The sequence below is a fragment of the Ammospiza caudacuta genome, chromosome 8 (genome assembly GCF_027887145.1).
Source record: "Ammospiza caudacuta isolate bAmmCau1 chromosome 8, bAmmCau1.pri, whole genome shotgun sequence".
NCBI lineage: Eukaryota > Metazoa > Chordata > Aves > Passeriformes > Passerellidae > Ammospiza > Ammospiza caudacuta.
In genome coordinates this window covers 9,014,440-9,033,504 of record NC_080600.1, presented here as the reverse complement: position 1 = coordinate 9,033,504, position 19,065 = coordinate 9,014,440, and the positions used below count along the sequence as shown (strand labels likewise).

At 44.1% G+C, this 19,065-nt stretch overlaps 1 protein-coding gene across 1 annotated transcript in view; it reads right to left on the bottom strand.

The window, feature by feature from the left end:
* ABCA12 (ATP binding cassette subfamily A member 12) overlaps nucleotides 1-19,065 on the bottom strand; it is a 79,210-nt gene that overhangs the window by 25,787 nt on the left and 34,358 nt on the right. The window contains exons 18-34 of the mRNA XM_058809226.1: nucleotides 18,338-18,539; nucleotides 17,611-17,750; nucleotides 16,928-17,047; nucleotides 15,731-15,821; nucleotides 14,217-14,396; nucleotides 13,027-13,333; nucleotides 10,645-10,759; nucleotides 8,958-9,287; nucleotides 8,062-8,131; nucleotides 7,826-7,960; nucleotides 7,006-7,161; nucleotides 6,099-6,276; nucleotides 4,399-4,617; nucleotides 3,586-3,782; nucleotides 2,812-2,972; nucleotides 1,850-2,074; nucleotides 938-1,076 (exon numbers count right to left, since the gene is read on the bottom strand). Coding sequence (XP_058665209.1) covers nucleotides 938-1,076; nucleotides 1,850-2,074; nucleotides 2,812-2,972; nucleotides 3,586-3,782; nucleotides 4,399-4,617; nucleotides 6,099-6,276; nucleotides 7,006-7,161; nucleotides 7,826-7,960; nucleotides 8,062-8,131; nucleotides 8,958-9,287; nucleotides 10,645-10,759; nucleotides 13,027-13,333; nucleotides 14,217-14,396; nucleotides 15,731-15,821; nucleotides 16,928-17,047; nucleotides 17,611-17,750; nucleotides 18,338-18,539 — 2,965 coding nt within the window. The remainder of the gene's footprint in view (nucleotides 1-937; nucleotides 1,077-1,849; nucleotides 2,075-2,811; nucleotides 2,973-3,585; nucleotides 3,783-4,398; nucleotides 4,618-6,098; nucleotides 6,277-7,005; nucleotides 7,162-7,825; nucleotides 7,961-8,061; nucleotides 8,132-8,957; nucleotides 9,288-10,644; nucleotides 10,760-13,026; nucleotides 13,334-14,216; nucleotides 14,397-15,730; nucleotides 15,822-16,927; nucleotides 17,048-17,610; nucleotides 17,751-18,337; nucleotides 18,540-19,065) is intronic.

The window sequence follows — 19,065 nt, the reverse complement described above, 5'->3', positions numbered from 1 at the left end:
AAAGCAGGTCCTCAGAAAAATAACAGAATTAATTCTGAAATAAGAAAATAAGCACAAGCCACTAGGCCTCTTGCATGGACAGGTTTTGTGGTATACTAAAAACAGAGCCAAATCCTGTACCAGCTATTCTTCTCTATGAAATATTAACCTGTATAATACACCATGAAGCAAATCCTTCTCAGCCTTCTTTAAGGGTGAAACAAAACACTTTTCTACTTGAGTGACTGTTTACAGTAACATTTATAGTGCAGGTCAGCTTTGAGAAGGACAAAAATACCTCTGTGTTGTCCCTTGGATGCCTTCCTGACTATAAATGGTATATTTATAAGTACAAAACAGTGCTTCTAACCCAAGGTATGTCTCATTTTTGGGTTGTGCCACCTTTAGGAGGTCTCAGACCCCCAGGGATAGTGGTGTAGCTTGGTTCTCTTCTGAATTTACCCCACTGTCTGCTCCCTTAGGCCCCTTTACTAAACTGCAATGTCTGGGGCACAGCAAAAAGCATCAAGGAGGACCCAGCTCAGAGCTGTGCTGCTTTTCCAACAGACTAAAGAATTTCCATGAAGTTTCTTTCCAATTCTACTAGTTATGGGGAAATAATCCTCTACATCTATTACAGCAATTACTTTCAGAGGTACACATTTACTCTTTCACCCACATGCTATATTGATTAGATTAAAACCTGGATCAATGTAAAGGAAGGCAGGTGCAAACAAAACCCCTTTAGTAATTTATCCTGTGATTCAGACTATTCCAAAGCCGGGGATCTAAAGGACTGATGAGTGCTGTACTTCCAGTGATTTATAAGTTTTGTGATTCCTGGCTGGGTGAAATGTGGCTTTCAACAAAGAAAGAAGACAGGGAGCTCAAATCAGTCCATCTGTCAGTGTTTGCATCTGCAGTAAATCTGGAATAAACCCTGTAGGAGACTGAGTACCATCTCTTTCTGTGAAGGTGTCTGTGCTCACAGACATTTCGTCACCACCAGTGTGACCACTGACTCCAGGCAGCTGATGGGGCAGCACAGCATCTTCTTGCTGGTCCTTCACCAGCTCTTTTGTCAGATTCAGGAACACCTATGGAGCAAGAAAATATGAAGGGAAATTTGCCCAAATGACTCCATTTACCAAAACAATTACCAGAACCCACTCTCCTGCGTTGTAGCTGTAGTTGGTGCAGCAGTTATGTACAAGAATCCTCTTTCTCTTCCCTTTGTGCTCAGTGAGAGAAATTAACTTTTTTTTTTTTCCCATATACTCCTGTCTCTGTTCTCCTGCAGCAGTGGAAAGTCAAACCTGTTTCCCTGGGATATTCACCCTCTAGCTCCTGACAATCCCACTACCTCCATGCTGGGAGTGTGCAGTCATGGCACATGGGACATGATGTACACCTGATTCTTGCTGCTTTAGGAAAACATCTCAAAAGAAACTAAGAAATTCTGAGCAGGAAGGTAACAATCTCCCTCCTTCCCCTCTGCAAGACATGGGTCATCACTGCTCATCACTGCTCATCATTTACTTTTTATTTCTGATGCAATTAAATGTGTTTATTTGACCAGAGATTTCCCACGGGCAGAAAGGTGCCTGTGTTTATTTCTCCTCAGTCAAACTCCAGAGCCTCATTTTCTGGGTAAAACATCAAAAGGCTGTCACAGCCAGGTGAGACAGTGCATTAGTATATATATAGATTTATAGATGCATCCACACACTCGTGTACCTCAGTGTAACCCCTTCCTCCCTGCCTGAAACCCTCATGGAATTCCTAACATGCCCAGAGAGCAGAGCCACACAGTGCTGTGAAATGAATCTCCATGACATTCCAGCAAATCCAGCAGCTCCTGAGCTCATACCTCTTCCACAGTTGTGTTGGAAATCCCGTAGCAACCCAGGTGGAGATCATTCAAGCTGGTGTCCAGGGCTCTGAGGAGGGCCTGGTAGGCTCCTGACACCGTGGACTTGAAGGGGGGAAGCACATAGACCAGCTCTCCACCAATATCCTCCTTGAGATAAGCCTCTGGGAGATAGGACTGGATCAAGGAGGTCACTGCTGTCGTGTCACATTCCTCTATCATGTTCTGAAAAAAGAGGAAAACACTCTGGTCACTGAGAAGGTTGCAAGGTCAACCTTTCTCCTGCAGGATGTAGCCCAAATCCTGTCCCAGAGCATAATGGGTAAGTGATCTCAGTCCAGCTATCCAACAGGATAAATATCAAAAGAAGATGAAAGTGGGTAATTTCTGGCCCTTGAAAAAGGGATGTGTGACAGTCTCCCATCTTGGTCCATCCATAACCTCAGCAGGTTGGGCTGAATCAACTACTTTGCAGTGCTAAAGGTTTGTAGTACAAAAGAGAAAAAGCCTGGCCAGCAGAGACCTTAACGTGGCTGCCAGCACAAACTCACTCTTTTTCCCATGGGAAACAGGGCTTGCTTATGGGACTATTTTTACTTTCTCTGTCTCCAGTGCCAGCAGTCTGGAAGAGGGGCTGGTATCTCATGGTGCTGGGGCTACCAACAGCACTGTAATAAATGCTAGCAAGAGTAGAGTTCCCCACTCCTTGCAAGTAGAACTCTTTGCCCAAGCCAGACACTATGGATGGGCTCTTTCCATCTGCTTTATTCCTCACATTCTGCAGCCTTGCCTTCAACCTTCAAGGAGACCCTGTTCTTTTTCACCAAAGCAGAGCCCTGCCATTGCTGTTTTCACAAGGCATGGAGATCACTCAGCTCCTGCCCATACATCCCTCCACCAGCCCTGATGACTCCCTTGGAGACAGAGCTGCCAGGAGCTCTGGGATCAGCTCAGACACAAACCTTCTTTTTGGTGAGGGTCAGGTGGTAGCCATCCCCAAAGGTTTCCTTCAGGTAGAAAGGTGAGCCACAGCATTTGAGCCCTCCATGCTCTAGGAAGGCAATCCGGTCACTCAGCACTTCTGCTTCATCCAGGTGATGTGTGGAGAGAATGATGGTTCTGCCTGGAAAACAAAGTCACCACAGAATGGACACCTGGTTTTATGGCAAAACTGGATTTTAGAAGGGTTTGGGTTATTTTCTTTTCTTCCTCAAAAATTTCTGTATTTCCCTACACAATGATATTATCATTATAATTGCAGGGGTTCCAGAGCTTCCCCTTGCTCTGGATCAGCCCATGGCAAGTAAATCCACATTATTAAACCAACACAATGAAAGTTAATAGCAATTTTATTTTATCACATTCTGGTCAGATCTGCCCTTATCTCAACAGTGAGACAGCCGAAAGCCTCACTGGATGAGGGAACACAGAGTATCAGGTGAAAATCAACTGCATTTTTTGGTAGTTATTATTGAAATTGAATGAAAGGCAACAAGAGAGACAAATTTTACACTATTGTAAGCTGTGTTCTATGGTGAAGTTATTTTTTAAATGACCCTGAATTTCAGAAACCAACCAGGATGGACCCTCCAGAATTGCAAAATCCCAGTCTCCCAAATTTTTTTCTCTCTGGCCTCCAAAACCCACAATTCAAATCCACTGGTACCATCTTTGTAAAATGACACAAATCACCTTTGTCCCTCTTTGGAGGGCAACATCATCTCTCCTCACAGTACCTTTCTTATTCTTGGAGATTATTTCCCAAATACTCCTCCGGGAGCACGGATCCACGCCCGTGGTTGGCTCATCCAGGATCACCACCCTGGATCCCCCCAGCAGAGCAATGGCTATGGATAACTTCCTCTTCATCCCTCCTGACAGGGTGCCAGCCAGCTTGTGTCGATGGCTGTACAGCCCAGTCTCCTTCAAAGTCCTGCAAAACAGAGGGAAAACTCCCAAAAGTTGTCCTTCAAGCAGGGAATCTGAAAATACCTGAAAAAACTGTAACTGGAAATGAAATCGTGCTCTGCTGAGTGGTCACAGTGTAGAGTCACCCTGCAGCTCAGTCATTGGGATTTTCATTTAAAACATTTTTGAGGATGTTTTCAAAGTTTTCATCTGACAAGTCAAGGTTAAAGGCTCAACCCCATCAACTGAGACACCAAGATCCAAAGTCCCTGGGATGTTCTGGCTGCTTCATTTCTCTGCAGAACCAATAAAGCCAACATCATCTTTCTGACTGGTTGATTAAATCTCTTCCCAGGGCAAACTGTAAAGCAGCAAGGAGTAGCCCCTTAGGCCTATAAATTCATCTCCAAATAATTGCCACAGCAGCCTGTAAACCCCCTGGAGAAGAGATACTGTTTTCTTACAGCACAGGTATCAATATATTCCTCTAGTCAGAGCAAGGCACCATTTGAACCCTAAGCTGGAGCTGCAACAAGACCTCCAATCCACCATTTTGAGCTTTGCAGGGGCACTGGCACCACCACACAACTATTTTGACAGCCCTCTCTCCCTCCTCCCCCCCATTCCTGCTACTTTTCTACCTCTTCACTTCTTGGTAGAGCTCTTGCTTGCTGCAGTGAGGGACTTTGATGTAGCCATAGAGCAGCAGGTGCTCTTTGGTGGTGAGGTAGTTGAAGAGCACGTTGTGCTGCATGCACACCCCCATGTTCTTCCTGATCACCTCCTGGTCAGTCCTGATGTCTTTGCCATACACAAAGATTGTGCCTGATGATGTAGGGAACAACCCAGTCAAAATAGATCTGAAGGAAAATGAAATAGAAAGGGGAAGTTAGAAAAAGGAGGAAGCCATGGGTAATTTTTTTCACGTGGCCTTGGAGCTGTCACCACTTCCAAGGTTTTTTTGTGTCCCTTCCCATTCCTTCCAGCCAGACACCACTGCCCACTGTGTGCCAGGTTCTGGCAGAGCAGAGGCAAATTAACATCCATGGACATCCTTGTTCCCCTCTGTGGGATTGCAGGGCCAAGCTCCAAGCTCACCCTGGCTACTCCTCCCCTCTGCTTTTACCTGCTGCAGCCTCCCTCTCCCTAGCTCAGACCCATATCCCCCACACCCAGGAATGCCCTTGACTTCCAGTTTAGTTACTGGGAATTCCCAGAATGCAGTGACTCCTTGTTCTCTGAGGATTGCCTGGAGTGCCCACAGGGCCTCATATTGTAACCACAGCTGGGACTGAAAACCTCCTCTTCATCTGCCTAATCCCAGCAGAGCATGCAGACCTGATTTCACTGCCATTATTCATGAGAAATGGGAGAGGACTTCTCCATGAGACACCTCACAGTGGGCAGCACTTTCATCTACTTCAAGCAAATAATCACCCACCAAGCAGGAGCTGAGTCAAACTCCCTCTGCTCAGAATAACTACTTGCACATTACAGCTCATTTTTGGTGCTGTCCTGCAGGGACTAAAGGGAGAAGATGCATCTCAGACCACCCTTCACCTTCACAGAGTTTTTCTTCTCTCCTGAGACTTTAAACCATCATTTAAAAGCAGTAATTTGTGACCTTATTCAGGATTTGAAGCCTCTGCTAAGTTTCAGGAAGGTTTTATACTTTTCTGCATATCACCTTTGCTACACTTTGCAAACAGAATATGAGGTGAATTGATAATAAGCTGAGGTGAAGCACACATCTGTCTTACTGATTTTGGCTCTTCTGAGTCTTCTATTTATCAGCTTAATGTTCCTTTCAGAGATATGCACATATATATCAGTAGAGAAATCAAGTTCTACAGGTCTGTTTTAGTGCTGTTATCTAACAAGTCAAATAATAATTTATAAACAGCAAGGCTGAAAGGCCAATGCATTAATCCCCTGCCATTCCAGCCCAGCCAACACATGCCTCTGTACAGCTGAAGTGTATCTTTATTAAGTTTTCTTGCTGGCATCACTTCAGCTTTGGTGTGTGCATGAGCTCCCCACAGGTTCCAGAACAACCTAACCCCAGGCCATGGAACAAAACCCCTGAACAGCTGCTGTGCTGTGTATCCCAGCTATCTCAGCAGATTAAAAAGCATGTTCCTAAGCAGGAAAGGACCTGTTAGAACCTAAAGAATTCTAACAGATGAAGGAACTCCTGAGGTCATCCATGAGCAAGGTGAAACTACAGGAGGGATTTGGCCTAGTGAAGCACCTTCCTCAGTCTCCCACTGCTGCACTTGCCCTCTTGCTCACCCAGCCACACCCCACAGGATAAAAAAGAGCTGCTTTAAAGGATACACACATGGTTGTAGTTTTCCCAGCTCCATTGTGTCCCAGCAGGGAAGTGATATTCCCTTCATAGAAGTTGAGGCTGAGGTTGTCCACTGCAGCTTTGGATCCATAAACCTTTGTTATGCCGTGGAGGGAGACTCCCAAGGGGAGGTCGGTGGGCTCTGGTTCCACATGAGGGTGGGGGGCACCTTGGACACCAAAGAGAAGGGTCAGGGACAGCTACTGCAGTGCTTGTGCTACTTTCTTCATCTCAGAGCAAACCAAAATACAGAAAAGCAGGTGTCTTTCTGCCAGGAACACTGAGAACATGCCACCAGATGTGTATCATTTTGAACTCTCTGGGATTTTTCCTTTTTACTTCTGAAGCTTCTAACAACTCCTGACAACAGGCATTAATCGCTTCTGGAAAGGTCTCATATTTAGGTTTTTCAGAGCACCAAACTTCATTTATACTAAACAAGCACAGAAAGTTAGAGGACATGAAGTAAAGCTACAGAGTTATTTTCAGTTAGGTGGAAACAGCAAGGTTTTATGTGTGATCCTAATATTTTACAGGCTAAATATTTAAAGAGATAAGCAAAGAAGAACACGTGTCCTTTGCCAAGTGGAAACCTGTATTTGCTTGCCCAGACAAAAGTGTATTTCTACACAGACAGACAGGCATGGAAGGTAACTGGCCAACTACAACACACACAAATATGAGTGTGAAAATCAGTACTGACTCCGCACAACAAATAGAAAGAGCAAATATAATTTAAGGGCCAGATCTCCATTCATGTGAGTACCAGCTTTCAATATTTCCTGTGCTTCAAAATAACAATCAATGGTGTTTTCTGACTATGGTGCCCCTTCACAAATTTGGCTTTGTTTACCCAAAATATAAATTATTATTGCTACCCCTTCTAGCATCCACATACATATCTTGTTGGGGAGGGTGACTTCTTTCCTCAACATCAGCTTGGAGAAGAGCAGGCATCTCTGTTTCTCATTCCAGAAGGGCAGGTAGCTGTTGTACTCAATCCAGTAAGATGGAAGCAGTGGGAAGTACCAGGGAGCAGCCATGCCATATCTACCTGCAGGAACAGGAGTCTCATTCAGCTATCTGTTCCTCGGGAAGTGCCACTGGTGGGGTGCACTCAAAACAGCAAAAATTAACTTCACAGAGATTTCTTGATATGTTCATGCACCACCAAGACTTTGTAGAGACTTTTCTGATTGGCACAATAGGAAGCAGTCACTAATTTGTTATTCTGAGTAACTCCATAGCTGGAGGGCAGGAGAACTTTACATTTTCCACTGGGTAGATTTCCGTATGCCAGTGGATTGCTTCATTAGGTGGGGAAGAAAAGCAAAAGACAAATGTACTGGCTCTTGCCCAAGGCAGGAATTACTTTTTGAAACCAAATGATGTAAGTAACACAGCTCAAAATCACTCAGCTGACAAATGCAGTCTAACATGCTCCACTCTCACCCACCAGACTGCAGTGACACCCTCCTGTGTCCTTGGCTTCAGCTTCTTCAGGAGACCTACCTAGCCAAGTGACAGGCTGAGAAACCCTAATTCTCCCTTGCTCTGCTCGCTCTCAGTGCCATTAACAGGCTCAGACATCCACAATGTTGTGCTCCCTTTGGTCTGGGACAGAGTGTGTGCCCTGTCTCACTGCCTCAGCCAGCTCTGTGTTCACTGTTCTCCAAAACAGGTGCTACAGCACCACCCTCAATGCTCTGCACCCTTACCTGGGAAAACATTCCTTATGTACCAGCCCAGGATGAAGTAAATGAAGGAGTCTATCAGAATGAGCCAGCACATCCAGCCAAAGGAAGTGTTGTCTCCAATCATTGGGGACTTGTACATGTTGTCCCACTGCAGTCCTGCAGAGAGGAATTGAGAAATACAATCAGAACCCCTCTCAGCCAGTGAAATACCACCCCTGGGAGAGCTCAAAGCCTGGCTCTGTCAGCCACAAACTCACCTATGCCCTGTGCCTCATAGCGAGCAATGTATTGACTTGCATAACTGAAGGCAGTTGGAGACAACAGACTCTGGGGGATAAACAAAATTGAAAACAAGAAACATTTGAATTAGTCTCTAAGAGAAGTCAGGTCAGTCAAGCAATCAGGTACCTCACTGGGTTATTCCAATAGCCAGAAAAATGAGTGCTGGGTTTGTTTTTTCCCCAGCAGTCACAGGGAGCACTGGACCAGGCCTGTGATGGGAAGTGCTACCTGGTGACAGGCTGAAATGTCTCCTTAGGGCTTGACTTTCTTTTGCATCCACACTCTGGACACAGCTTCCTCCCTCATACAGGGCTTTATTTTAGGCTTTTGAAATACAGCAGTGCTTGAGAATTACCTCATGGAGCCATGTGGTTAATTCTTTTACCACTTGCATTAATTCATTTCCTGAATTTGGTGATGAGTCTGGCTTCTGGAACCTAACACTTACCTACTCTGCCCCTTGGTAAGAAACAAGGCTTTACATCTACTCCCATGTGTAGGGATTTGAGACACAGGAAGCCAGGGATGATCTGAGGCAGCAATGAGCAAACCCAAACCTCTCACTGAGACAGCCTGGCTTTTCAGAGTGGGTGAAAGCAGCTCATTTTGTTTTGCAATGAAAACACATAGCTCAAACTACTGTGATTCAGCTGGCAGGTGGGAACTCACTAAAATTCCACAAGGAGTGCCTTCAGTCAGGGGACACAGCTAACTCCAGGTGTCCCTCAAAAGGTCCATGGCCAACTCTCCTAGCGTGCTTGTCACCACCCACTGATGGAATTCAGAAAGGCACGAGGTACAATAAAAGCTGGAATGTACTGAGGTCCCTGCCTCCACACACTGCCTGGGAATATGGAGAAGCAGAACTCACCAGGAGGCTCTTGACAGAGAAGCTCAGGTGGTTCTCAATGACGAGCAGCACGATGAAGGGGAAGAAGGTGAGGATGTAGACCAGGCTGCCTACCAAGGCAGCGATGTTGGTGTTGTTGAAGAAAACACTGATGAAGTAGCTCATGGCTATGATGGACAGGCTGTAGTCCATCAGGTACAGGAACAGGAGGGCTGTGTCTGTTTTGGGAAGGATGTCACCCACTTTCAGAACAACAATGAGGAAGGTGACGGTAATCAGGAGGAAGATGGCGCACTCGATGAACCAGGCGATGAAATGGCTACTGGCATTGACCCCCATCATCTTCATGTACTGCACAGAGGAAGGTAAAAATAACAATCACAAGTGGCATTTCAGAGAAATGAAGAATTATTTCTTTTTCCAGCTTCTGGACAGGACCTGCAACCAGACCACGCTCATTCTATCCAGGGACAAACCCTGCACTCCCATTTCAGGAATGCCCACAGTTTGCAGAGCAGTCTGTTGGAAAAGAACAACCCAGAGAGGACCTGCAAGGATCAAATGTCACAGCCCACAAGCTCCAAAGCACATTCTGGCCTTAGATTTGTAAGTTTTCTAAAGCCTTTTGGTTGTTTTTTAAAATAATGATAATAGATCCAGTGGCTTAAGCCTAAAAGCTCTCAAATTTCTTTGAAACCAGACCTTTCTCACACAACCCCAAGACAAAAAAAAATAACAGCTAAATTACTATGGTCAGAAGGAAAAAATATTAATTTATATTAGCTGATAATTAATCCCCCTTGCATAAAACTGCAAATTTGTATTGATAAATCCAGAAGAAACTTGCAAATTTGCAACTTGCATAAAACTGCAAATTTGTATTGATAAACCCAGAAGAAACTACATGTGCTGGTGTTTTCTTGTGGATTATAACACAGCTAAAAAGATTAGTGATGCCCTGGTCCTTGGAGACAGCGAAAATGGTTGTCTAAATTAGAGTAGGGGGCTGCCAGAGAGCACACCCTGGGGTTCATTCATTTTTCATCTCCTCACAGGTCAGAGTGTCCTTTCTTGGAAGTGTTTTTGGTGAATCAGTATTTGTTTCCATGGTGTTGGATAAAAAACAAATCTGCCCAAAGCTTTTGTTGCTTGCTGAGGCTTAGTTTGACAAAAGTTCTTCGCTGTTCATCTCTGTTGACAGTGATCACACTGAAAACCTGAGTTAATTTCATAAATTCCCAATGTCTCAATGTCATTTCTTTTCCAACAGGCAGCCTGAATGAAGAACTTCATTTCAGAGGAGCTGATGTAATATGTAGCACCTTCTGAAATATTAAGTATAATAACTTCAAGGATAGGAAATAAGTCACTTTTCATATCTTTGTCCCCAGTAGGTATGACTCAAAGTCAATTTTTAGAGAGCTTTAAATCTTCAGAGACTCTGTAACTTTGTGAGGTGCCCATGTTTCCTGTGTTCAGCACTGCAAAGCAATATTCCCTCCACTTGAAGGGCAAACACCCTGCATTTCCATGGCTTTGAGCTTGGTTATAATGTCAGAATTCACACACTGCAGGTCAAACAATAGGTATCTGGAATATTTGCCTTAATGCTTGTTTTGCTCCATTTAATATTGCACATCAGACACGCCAACCACGAATAAGGAAAATCTGTTTATAATTCTGCACGCCCCAGAAAGTTTCCCCATACCTCATAAAGCCTGAGATCTTTCTCCTGAACGAGTGTTTTAACAAAATCAGCTATAAACAGCACCCAGGCAGCCATCAGAGCAAATGGAAGAGAGTAGGTCACGCTGGTTAAGAACCTGTAAAAGGCAAAAGCAAGCTTTAGCTGAATACAAAATGTTCTGAGGATTAAGGCTTTGTACAAGAATATATTTTTCAGAACAATACTATGGCACAGGAAAAGACATGCTTATATTTCAAAGTGTGGAGTAAAATTAATAATTATTAAAAAAGACTCCTTTGCCATTGCATTGGACTTTCTATTCATCAAACTCCTGACTGCTCAGAATATTTATATTTTTTTTAATGTTGCAGAGGGATTTCCTTGCTCAGCAGCACCACTGGCAGAGGCAAGAAGCACCATGGGCAGTAGCATCTCCTGGCTCTCTGATGCACTGCATTCCATTTGGGAACACCACATAATACCCAGATCTAATGGCCAAATTTCATGATCAGGCTATATTTCCTGTGTTGGAGTCTGGATGTGGGTGTTTTCCCAAAGGTTGTCTGTCCCACCACCCCACAGGACAGGCAGACCCAGGGCATATTTCTTAGCTCCTCATTTTAGCTAAAACCTTCCAGTGCCAAATGTGTGAGGAAAAAAAATCCCAAATGCAATGGTCAAAAATAAATTTCTGTTTTTGACATGGAAACCAAGTTTTTATAGCAGGGGATCCCCTTCATTCCATCTGCAGGGTTTACATTTTCCTCCTTAATTTAGAAACTTGACTTAAAACCCACAACCAGTGTATTCCTGGAATAATGTACAATAACAGTGAGAAATGAACATTACATTTGTTTTCAAACTTTTTTTTTCCATGTAAAGCTGAAAATTTCCTATAAACCAGCATTTTAGGAAATACTTCCATGCAAATGAAGCCTTATTTATAAAGAACCAGGAAAGGCTCTCCTAAAAATTCAGCATAGCACAACACCTCTTGTGTACTGGCGCTTATATATATAAAAATAACAACATATATAAATTATATATATATATATATAATATTATATAATATATATTTATATATACTATATAATATACTATATATGATATACTATGTACTATATACTATATAATACATAATACATAAATAACATATATTATATACCATATATTATATATTATTATATATAATCTATAATAGATAATATAAAAATATATAATGATATTATATATAAATGCATATAAATATACATAAAATATATATTTATATATAAATGTATAAATTTATGAATAAATATATATAAATATAAATATAAATATAAATATATATATAAATATATATATATATAAATATATATATATATATATATATATATTCCCCCCCCTCTTCTCTCCAGTATGATAACTGTGCAATAACTGTGCAATAATCAATAAGCAGACATTTTGTGATGACTTCTGCTGGATGACAATCCAAAGCCTTGAGGTATTTCAATAATTGAGCAAACACCTCCCTCTGAACCTGGGCTGGGGAGAGGGAAACCCAAAGGCAAGTGGTTTTCCCAGGAGTTAATTACTGCACAAAACTCTCTCTCAGCAATAACCCAGGAATTTGCTTCAGAATTGGGTTTGGATGCTTCCTTCCTGCTTCCTGGGCACCTCACTTGTCCTGAGAAGGGGTTACAGGTTTTAGGTGCCCAGCTCTCTTCAGTGCCAGCTGACACAGGAGATGAACAGCTCTGCTGTGGCTCAAAAATGATATTTTACAGCTCCCAAACAATCTTTTGGCTCATGCAGTTGGCATGGAGGTTTTTCAGTAGGAAAAACTCCTAGGTCCAGCCTATCCCTTTGCTCCAAGGGAGACCCTCAGTCAGGGCACAGTGATCCTCACATCAATACTTCTGCTGAACATCCTGCAATGCTCCCTGACGGACCCTGAAATCCCTTCCCTGTGTGTTTTCCACTCAGTTTGGCCACTGTAAAGCTCATAAACCTAGGCACCCTTTCTTCCCCAAAAAAATCAGTTTTTTAAGTTCTGCTGCATTGTCTGCATGTGAACACCTGCAGAACAAGCCAAGACTCATATTTAATCAAGTTTTGGCAAATCTCAACCCCACTATGTGTAGCAAAACAGGGACAGAGAGTTTTACCTGCTGGAAAACCTACAGTTACCACCACAAACCAGGTATTAAAAAAACACTGAAAACTAAGATTAGGCAAACTAAACAGACCATCTTAGAGTCAAAAATTCTCTCTTTTGGGAATTTTCTTGAGAAAAAACCCAACTGAACAGAATGAAATTATTTTTATGCCATGTGAGTATGGTATTAAGGAATGGTGAACTCGAACAGTCAGGGACAAGATGAGTTGCCACAAAACACGAAGGCAAAAGCCACCCAAACTTACATATCCTTGTTGTAGCAGGGGTAGGGCATGGCCTGGACCTGAACAGCTATTTCCTCTGGTTTCTTGCCAGTCTGTAGCTCAATGATGGCCCTTTCAATGCTGTCCTGGATGTAGATGAAGGCCCTGCTGTAAATCTGGCTCTGGGAGGTGGAGTTGTGCGGGCCCACGGTCCAGATGCGCTCGCGGATCCTGTTGGTGGTTTGGGTGATCCTGCTGCTCATCCTGATGGTGTAGTTGAGCACAGGAGGGAGGGACAGGCCACCAGGAACTGACTGGCCAGGCCTTGGAGGCAGCTTGAAAATGATACCTGGGAAAAGAAAGGGAAAAGGATTTCCTTTGGAGTCGACAGCACACACAGATATGTAGAAACTCCTCCTTTTTACAAGGCCTCTTCACAGAAATTTTTCTATCCAGAACATTTTTCCTGATTTTTCCATATATAAAACATGTGATAGAATGGAGGATGAACAGAGAAGAAAACTGCTGCTATGGGAAAGGACAAATACTACCAAGGTTTGAAGTTCCAAGAGAGGTAGAAGTTTCTATCTACCCCTCAATTATGAAGTATAAAAGCAAACAGGTCACAGGATTTATGAGTGGATCTAATCTTTAAACATTAAGATATGTTAATGATACAAATATAAGTTCCTATTTTCTGCTCCCTCTACCCCTCTCTGCAGTTTGATCCCACAATCCAATACCACAAATGTGAAAAGTGTGACTTAGAAGACCCAGTACACCATTATGGTGCTTGGCTGGAATACCTCAAGTGATTTATGACCTTCTAATAAATTGAATTGTCTCATATTTGGACTTGAGGATCTTAAAAGTTCTTTTCCAACCTGAATGATTCTGTGATACCTTTCTTGATTAAAGCACCTTTTCCCAGAGCAGCTTGAAAGGAAATGGCTGCACAAAGATCACCTTGGGCCAGTGGGATTTTATTCAAACTGAGAATTAACCAAGAGAATCACCAGCTGACCACAGACAGGGGAGGTGCAAGGGAAGAGGAGGTATGAAAAGGAGGTCTCAATGTGCAGGTCCCACACACACCTGCTCCAAATCAACTGCAGTGTGGTGGGAGCTGTGACCACAACAGTTGCTGGAGAAAAGCCAAATATTTTATGCTGCATTCCCACACTCTATCAGGCAGAATTTAGCTGTCAGGGGGACTTGGGACTGTCGCATACTTGCAAACAGCTCGTTCTTCAGGAAGAGCTCCTTAGCCACCGCTTCCATCTCGTCCAAGTCCTGCACTGGCCGGATGCGGTTGAAGGAGACGCAGGAGGAGACGTTCACAGCCAGGGCAGCCAAAGTGTTCAGCTGCTCAACAACATCAGCATTGTTCTGCAGCTCCAGCCGGATATCATCTAGGGAAAAACCCCACAAACAACCCCTCCAACATCACTACACCCAGCAGAAATCCCACTCCATCTTTCCACTCCTTCACGCTGCTGATGACACCAGAAAGGAGGAAAGAAAACAAACCAAAAGGCATCCTGCGAAATATGCAGTGTGAAATACATTTCTGCACTCAGCAATGCAATGGAGGCATGCTGTTGACCCAGTTTTTATGTTAATCATTTGTAATATGCTCGTGAGCTTGCCTTTGGGAGGATGCCAGCAATGGGATGTGACAGCCATCCCAAATCAGAAGTCCCCACTAACCTGCTGAGGCTTTAGACATGCACGTGGTGCATCCTTTCCCCATTCCTTCCACACCCTCTGGTTTAGTAGGTAATCAACTCTCCTTTTGAGCTGCTGTGTCTCAGGGGAGGACATGCTTTATCCAGGCACATCAAGGCAGAGCTGTGAATGCTGTGCTGATGTGTGGACTCAACCTGATGCTGCAGTTAATAAAGATGCTGCTGTTTGCTGGCAGGTTTCAAAGGTGGCTGCATAATGCAAGGTAACTAATATGGAACAGCTGCTGCAGGCTCCGTGGCTTTATGGGGAGTTTAGGCAGGAGCTGTTGCTCATGAATAACACAGGGGTCAGCACCAACTGCATGTAAATGGCTGCAACAGACCATAATCACTCTTGGCTGCTGCTGGGCCTTGCTGGCACAGTCCAGATCTATGGTGATATGCCTGGCCACTCACTGCCAAAGCAGGTAGGGACAGCAAGGCTGGCAGGAAGGGACTGGGATCCCCCATGCACTCACAGGGATGTACTACCACCACTGTTACTGGTGATTCTCACAGTGCACAGCTCCAAATGTCACCTTGGAGGGCCTTGCAGACCTACCAAACTGCAGCAGAGCATCTCCTGCATTGCTGCCCCTGGCTCCATCAGCCTGGCTACATTTATGTGATCCCTGGCTCTTCTGCTCTGGAGAAGTTCTGATCTGAACCTCGCTTCGATGCAAGGGAGCTCTCCACGACATTTTCCAGCCGAGTCCCGGGTAGCTCATTTGAAGCCATAATTACGGCTGAACAGTGTCCTCCAGTGGCCACACACCGCGGCAAAGCTCCCGTCCCTGCAGCCCGAACACCCAGGGGAAACACCTCTCCACACCAGGGCTCTGCTCTCTAAGAGCCTTTTCCCTGCAAGATTTCTGCATCACTGCGATTGCCTTGCCCTGGAGCCTCCAACATGGGCCAGAGAAGAGCAGACTATGGGATGGCTGCAGCTGGCTGAACCTGGAGCTCCCAGGCCTGAAGTACAAGTAAGGAAGAGGGCAGCACATCATGGACACACTCACCCAGCTCATTTATCTGACTCAGGAGCTCAGCTGCGTCCAGATCCACCATCAGCTTGATAAAAACCTGCACAAAGGGGTTCTGCAGGGCATTCTACCAGCAAGCAGAGAAAGACAAAGCATCAGTTTGACCAGAAGCTCCTTGAGCTCACCCACTGTGCAATTCCAAACCACCACAGAGCAGCTGCCTTCACTGCTCTGGGTATTTGCACTGCCCCCTCCCTACTCCCTTCACTCTGCATCAGGATGGGGAAATGTCAGCAATGGAAACACCATAGAAAGCTCCCTAAATCCAAGTCAGTGCTTCTCTGAGTCAAGAAAGGATGCCCACTGAGTCTCCACCAGGCACTGGAGTCCCATCAAAAAAATCATGGATGATTTTAGTTATTCTAGAAGTAAATTTCCCTTGTGTCTGTTTTAAGTCCTGTGAACACAGCCAGTGCACAATGCAAAGGCAACCAAAACTTAACTTGGAGATCAGCACAGGTTTTTGTTTGGCTGAATATTTCATTATTCCACCAATGACTGCAATCAGCAGAGAGCATTTCATTTCACTTTTGCATATTCCACTCTGGATTTTCTCCTGGTGCCATGGAAATTAGAATGAATTCCAGCCCCTAAAATTAACTGCTAATGCTTTTGGCTTCCAGAGATCTCATTTTTGTAAGAAAAGGAGACAATTTTTACTACAGAGAATGGTAAACAAGTGTGTGTAACATTACAGTCTACTGCCTTCTGTATCCAGGCAAGGCTAGGCTTCTTAGGAGAGGGAAAAAGAAATTTTATTTACATTCACTGAGGTACAAAACATCTTCCAGCTCTTATGTGTGTACCCAGAACTACATGCTTATTATAGATACTGTTTCATTCTCTGAAAAATTCATTTCTTGCCTGGTCTTGGCTGGCTGGATCAGTCCATCAAGCAGAAAGTTAATTTGCAAACTGAAGAGTGTTCCCTCCAGCAGGCCCCAGTACAGCCAGGGTCAGGGAACATATTACAAACAGTTCATTTGAGAAAGAGAATTTGCAGGGAAAGGTGAGGCAGGAGCATCTCTGTTAAGGAACAGGCAGAAACTGTGAAGTCCAGGACACCCTGAGAGGGGCCTCCCCAGCTGACCTAAGATGTCCCTGGAACCCCAGTTTGCTTCAGTGAACAGATTCCCTCCTGGCAAGAGGCAGAGGGGAGGTTGGAAGTCATACCTTGATCATTGGAACTGTCTGGTTTAACTTAGTCAGTGAATTCAGGATGACAGGAGACTGGTCCAGCCACTCCTGGGACTTCAGGGCTAACTCAGCCATCTGCTCCAGGGTTGCATTTGACTACAAAAGAAGCCCACAACATAAAAGGATTACTTTATTCATTACCTTACAGATTTTAACTAATAAATAAATAAATCAATAAGACTGCTGAGATCAAATTTGTTTTCCTTAGGATTTTTCTTAGCATACTCTCATTGTTTGGCAAAATGTCTTAACACACTGGATTTATGCAAGTACTTAAAAATATTATATTTAGGGCATGTCTTGAATATCTGCTTTCCTTCTGCCTCTGGTCTGCCTGTGAACAAGCACTGGTTACAGCATTTGTCCTGGGAGACACATCTCTCCTACTGGCTGAAAATATGGGGGTGAAACTTTATAAGCTGGAGGCCTTCAACAATTGTCCTATAAATATTAGACCAACAGCAGCTTCTGGAGAGAAGATTCAACCAAAGACAAAAGATGACTCATATGGCCAGCAAGGCAAGTAGGAAAAGATAATGTGATGAATACTCCAAACAGTGAGAAAGCAGCCCTCTGCTTCCCAGGGAAACAAGCCTGTGCTAGATAAATTACAGCCCTGTGCAGTGGGTGTATGCTGATGTCCTGGAGCAGAGCCATACCTTTCCCATGATTGCTCGAGTTTCTGGGGTGTCTGGTGTGAAAAGGATCTTCCCAAGCACCATTGGTTTTAAGAAAGACCAAATCAAAGCTCCAGTGGGGGTCTTGACCAGGTCCAGGTAAAAGGATAAGCAAAATGGGGCTGCAAGGGGAGAAAAGCAAAAAATTACACTGAGAACAAACAGACCAGACACAAGAAAGCTGCCAGTGTGTTTTTTCTCCCATCTGCCCAGTTTGTTGCTGTGGCCAGTGAATACCTTCAGGGCCCTCTTCACTGACTGATCTAATGCATCTTGACAAAAGCAATCCACCCCCAAGATCTCCTGTTGCTGAACTCAAGACAACAAGAGTCTCTCTGTTGGAGCCAACATTATCTGCTTGAAGGTTAAATGGAGTTTTGTGAACTCAGAGGAGCTAATAATGTCAGTACAGTCAGGAAAACTACACATCAAGAAAAAGCAGTGACCTGTCGAGCCCTAGGACCAGATCATCAACAAATGGGAGACAGTGCAGTGTCAAGCACTGCTCTGCTGCACAGGCAGTTTTCCCTTTGAACATTTATGGAAATAAACCACCAATAATTAGGGCAGTGCAGATCTTCAGCTACCATAAATAATGAGCACTTACAGCCCTCAGAGACATGTGGAGAATAGCTCAGCACTAGATCTGTCTGGAAATAGCAGAGTTCAGCTCTGAAACGTTTGTGCCCTAGGGAAAAGCCAGACTTACTGGAATCCTGAGGAATCCCATATTTCCTCATCAGCTTTTGGACATAGACATCCCCTGCATGAGAACTGTTGCTTACAGGGTCTCCAAAGTCTGGAAGCAAAGACTCAAAAAACAAGGGTGTGATCTCCTGGTTACAGAGGATTTTTGACATGGATTTAAAAGTGCCATGTGTTATCCCAGAGTTGTTTGGTTTAAATAATGCCTGCAGAAAAGACAAAACACAAATAAATCCTGCACACTGAAAGCATCCCCCTTGGAGAGAAATAAAAGAATGAGAAGGAAAGCACTGAACTTTTTTATACTGCTTTCTTATGACAGGTTTGCATTTACCAAAATAGGAACTTTCTATGGAAATCATGTATTTTTTTGTTATGACAGAGGTGGCACATTTATTTCCAGGTATGACAACCAATGTGGGAAGTGCCTACAATGTGTGCAGAGAAATTCCCTATAATGTGTGCCTGGTGACATTCACACACCTGGGTTACAACACACATTTGTCACATGGATGTGCACATCACTGTCCCCATCCAGCCCATGGCTGCACGTGGCTCTGCAATGTGCAGGCAGAATGATGACCAGGAACAATTCCTGTCACTTGTGCTCTCCTGGACCATGGATCAGAGATGGATTGGGCACTGTGCTGGATGAAGGCAGAGCACCCTGGAGTTACTGCAGCTGTCAGAGCAGTAATGGGTTTGTACTGAATGTTTTGGGCACTCTGAGGC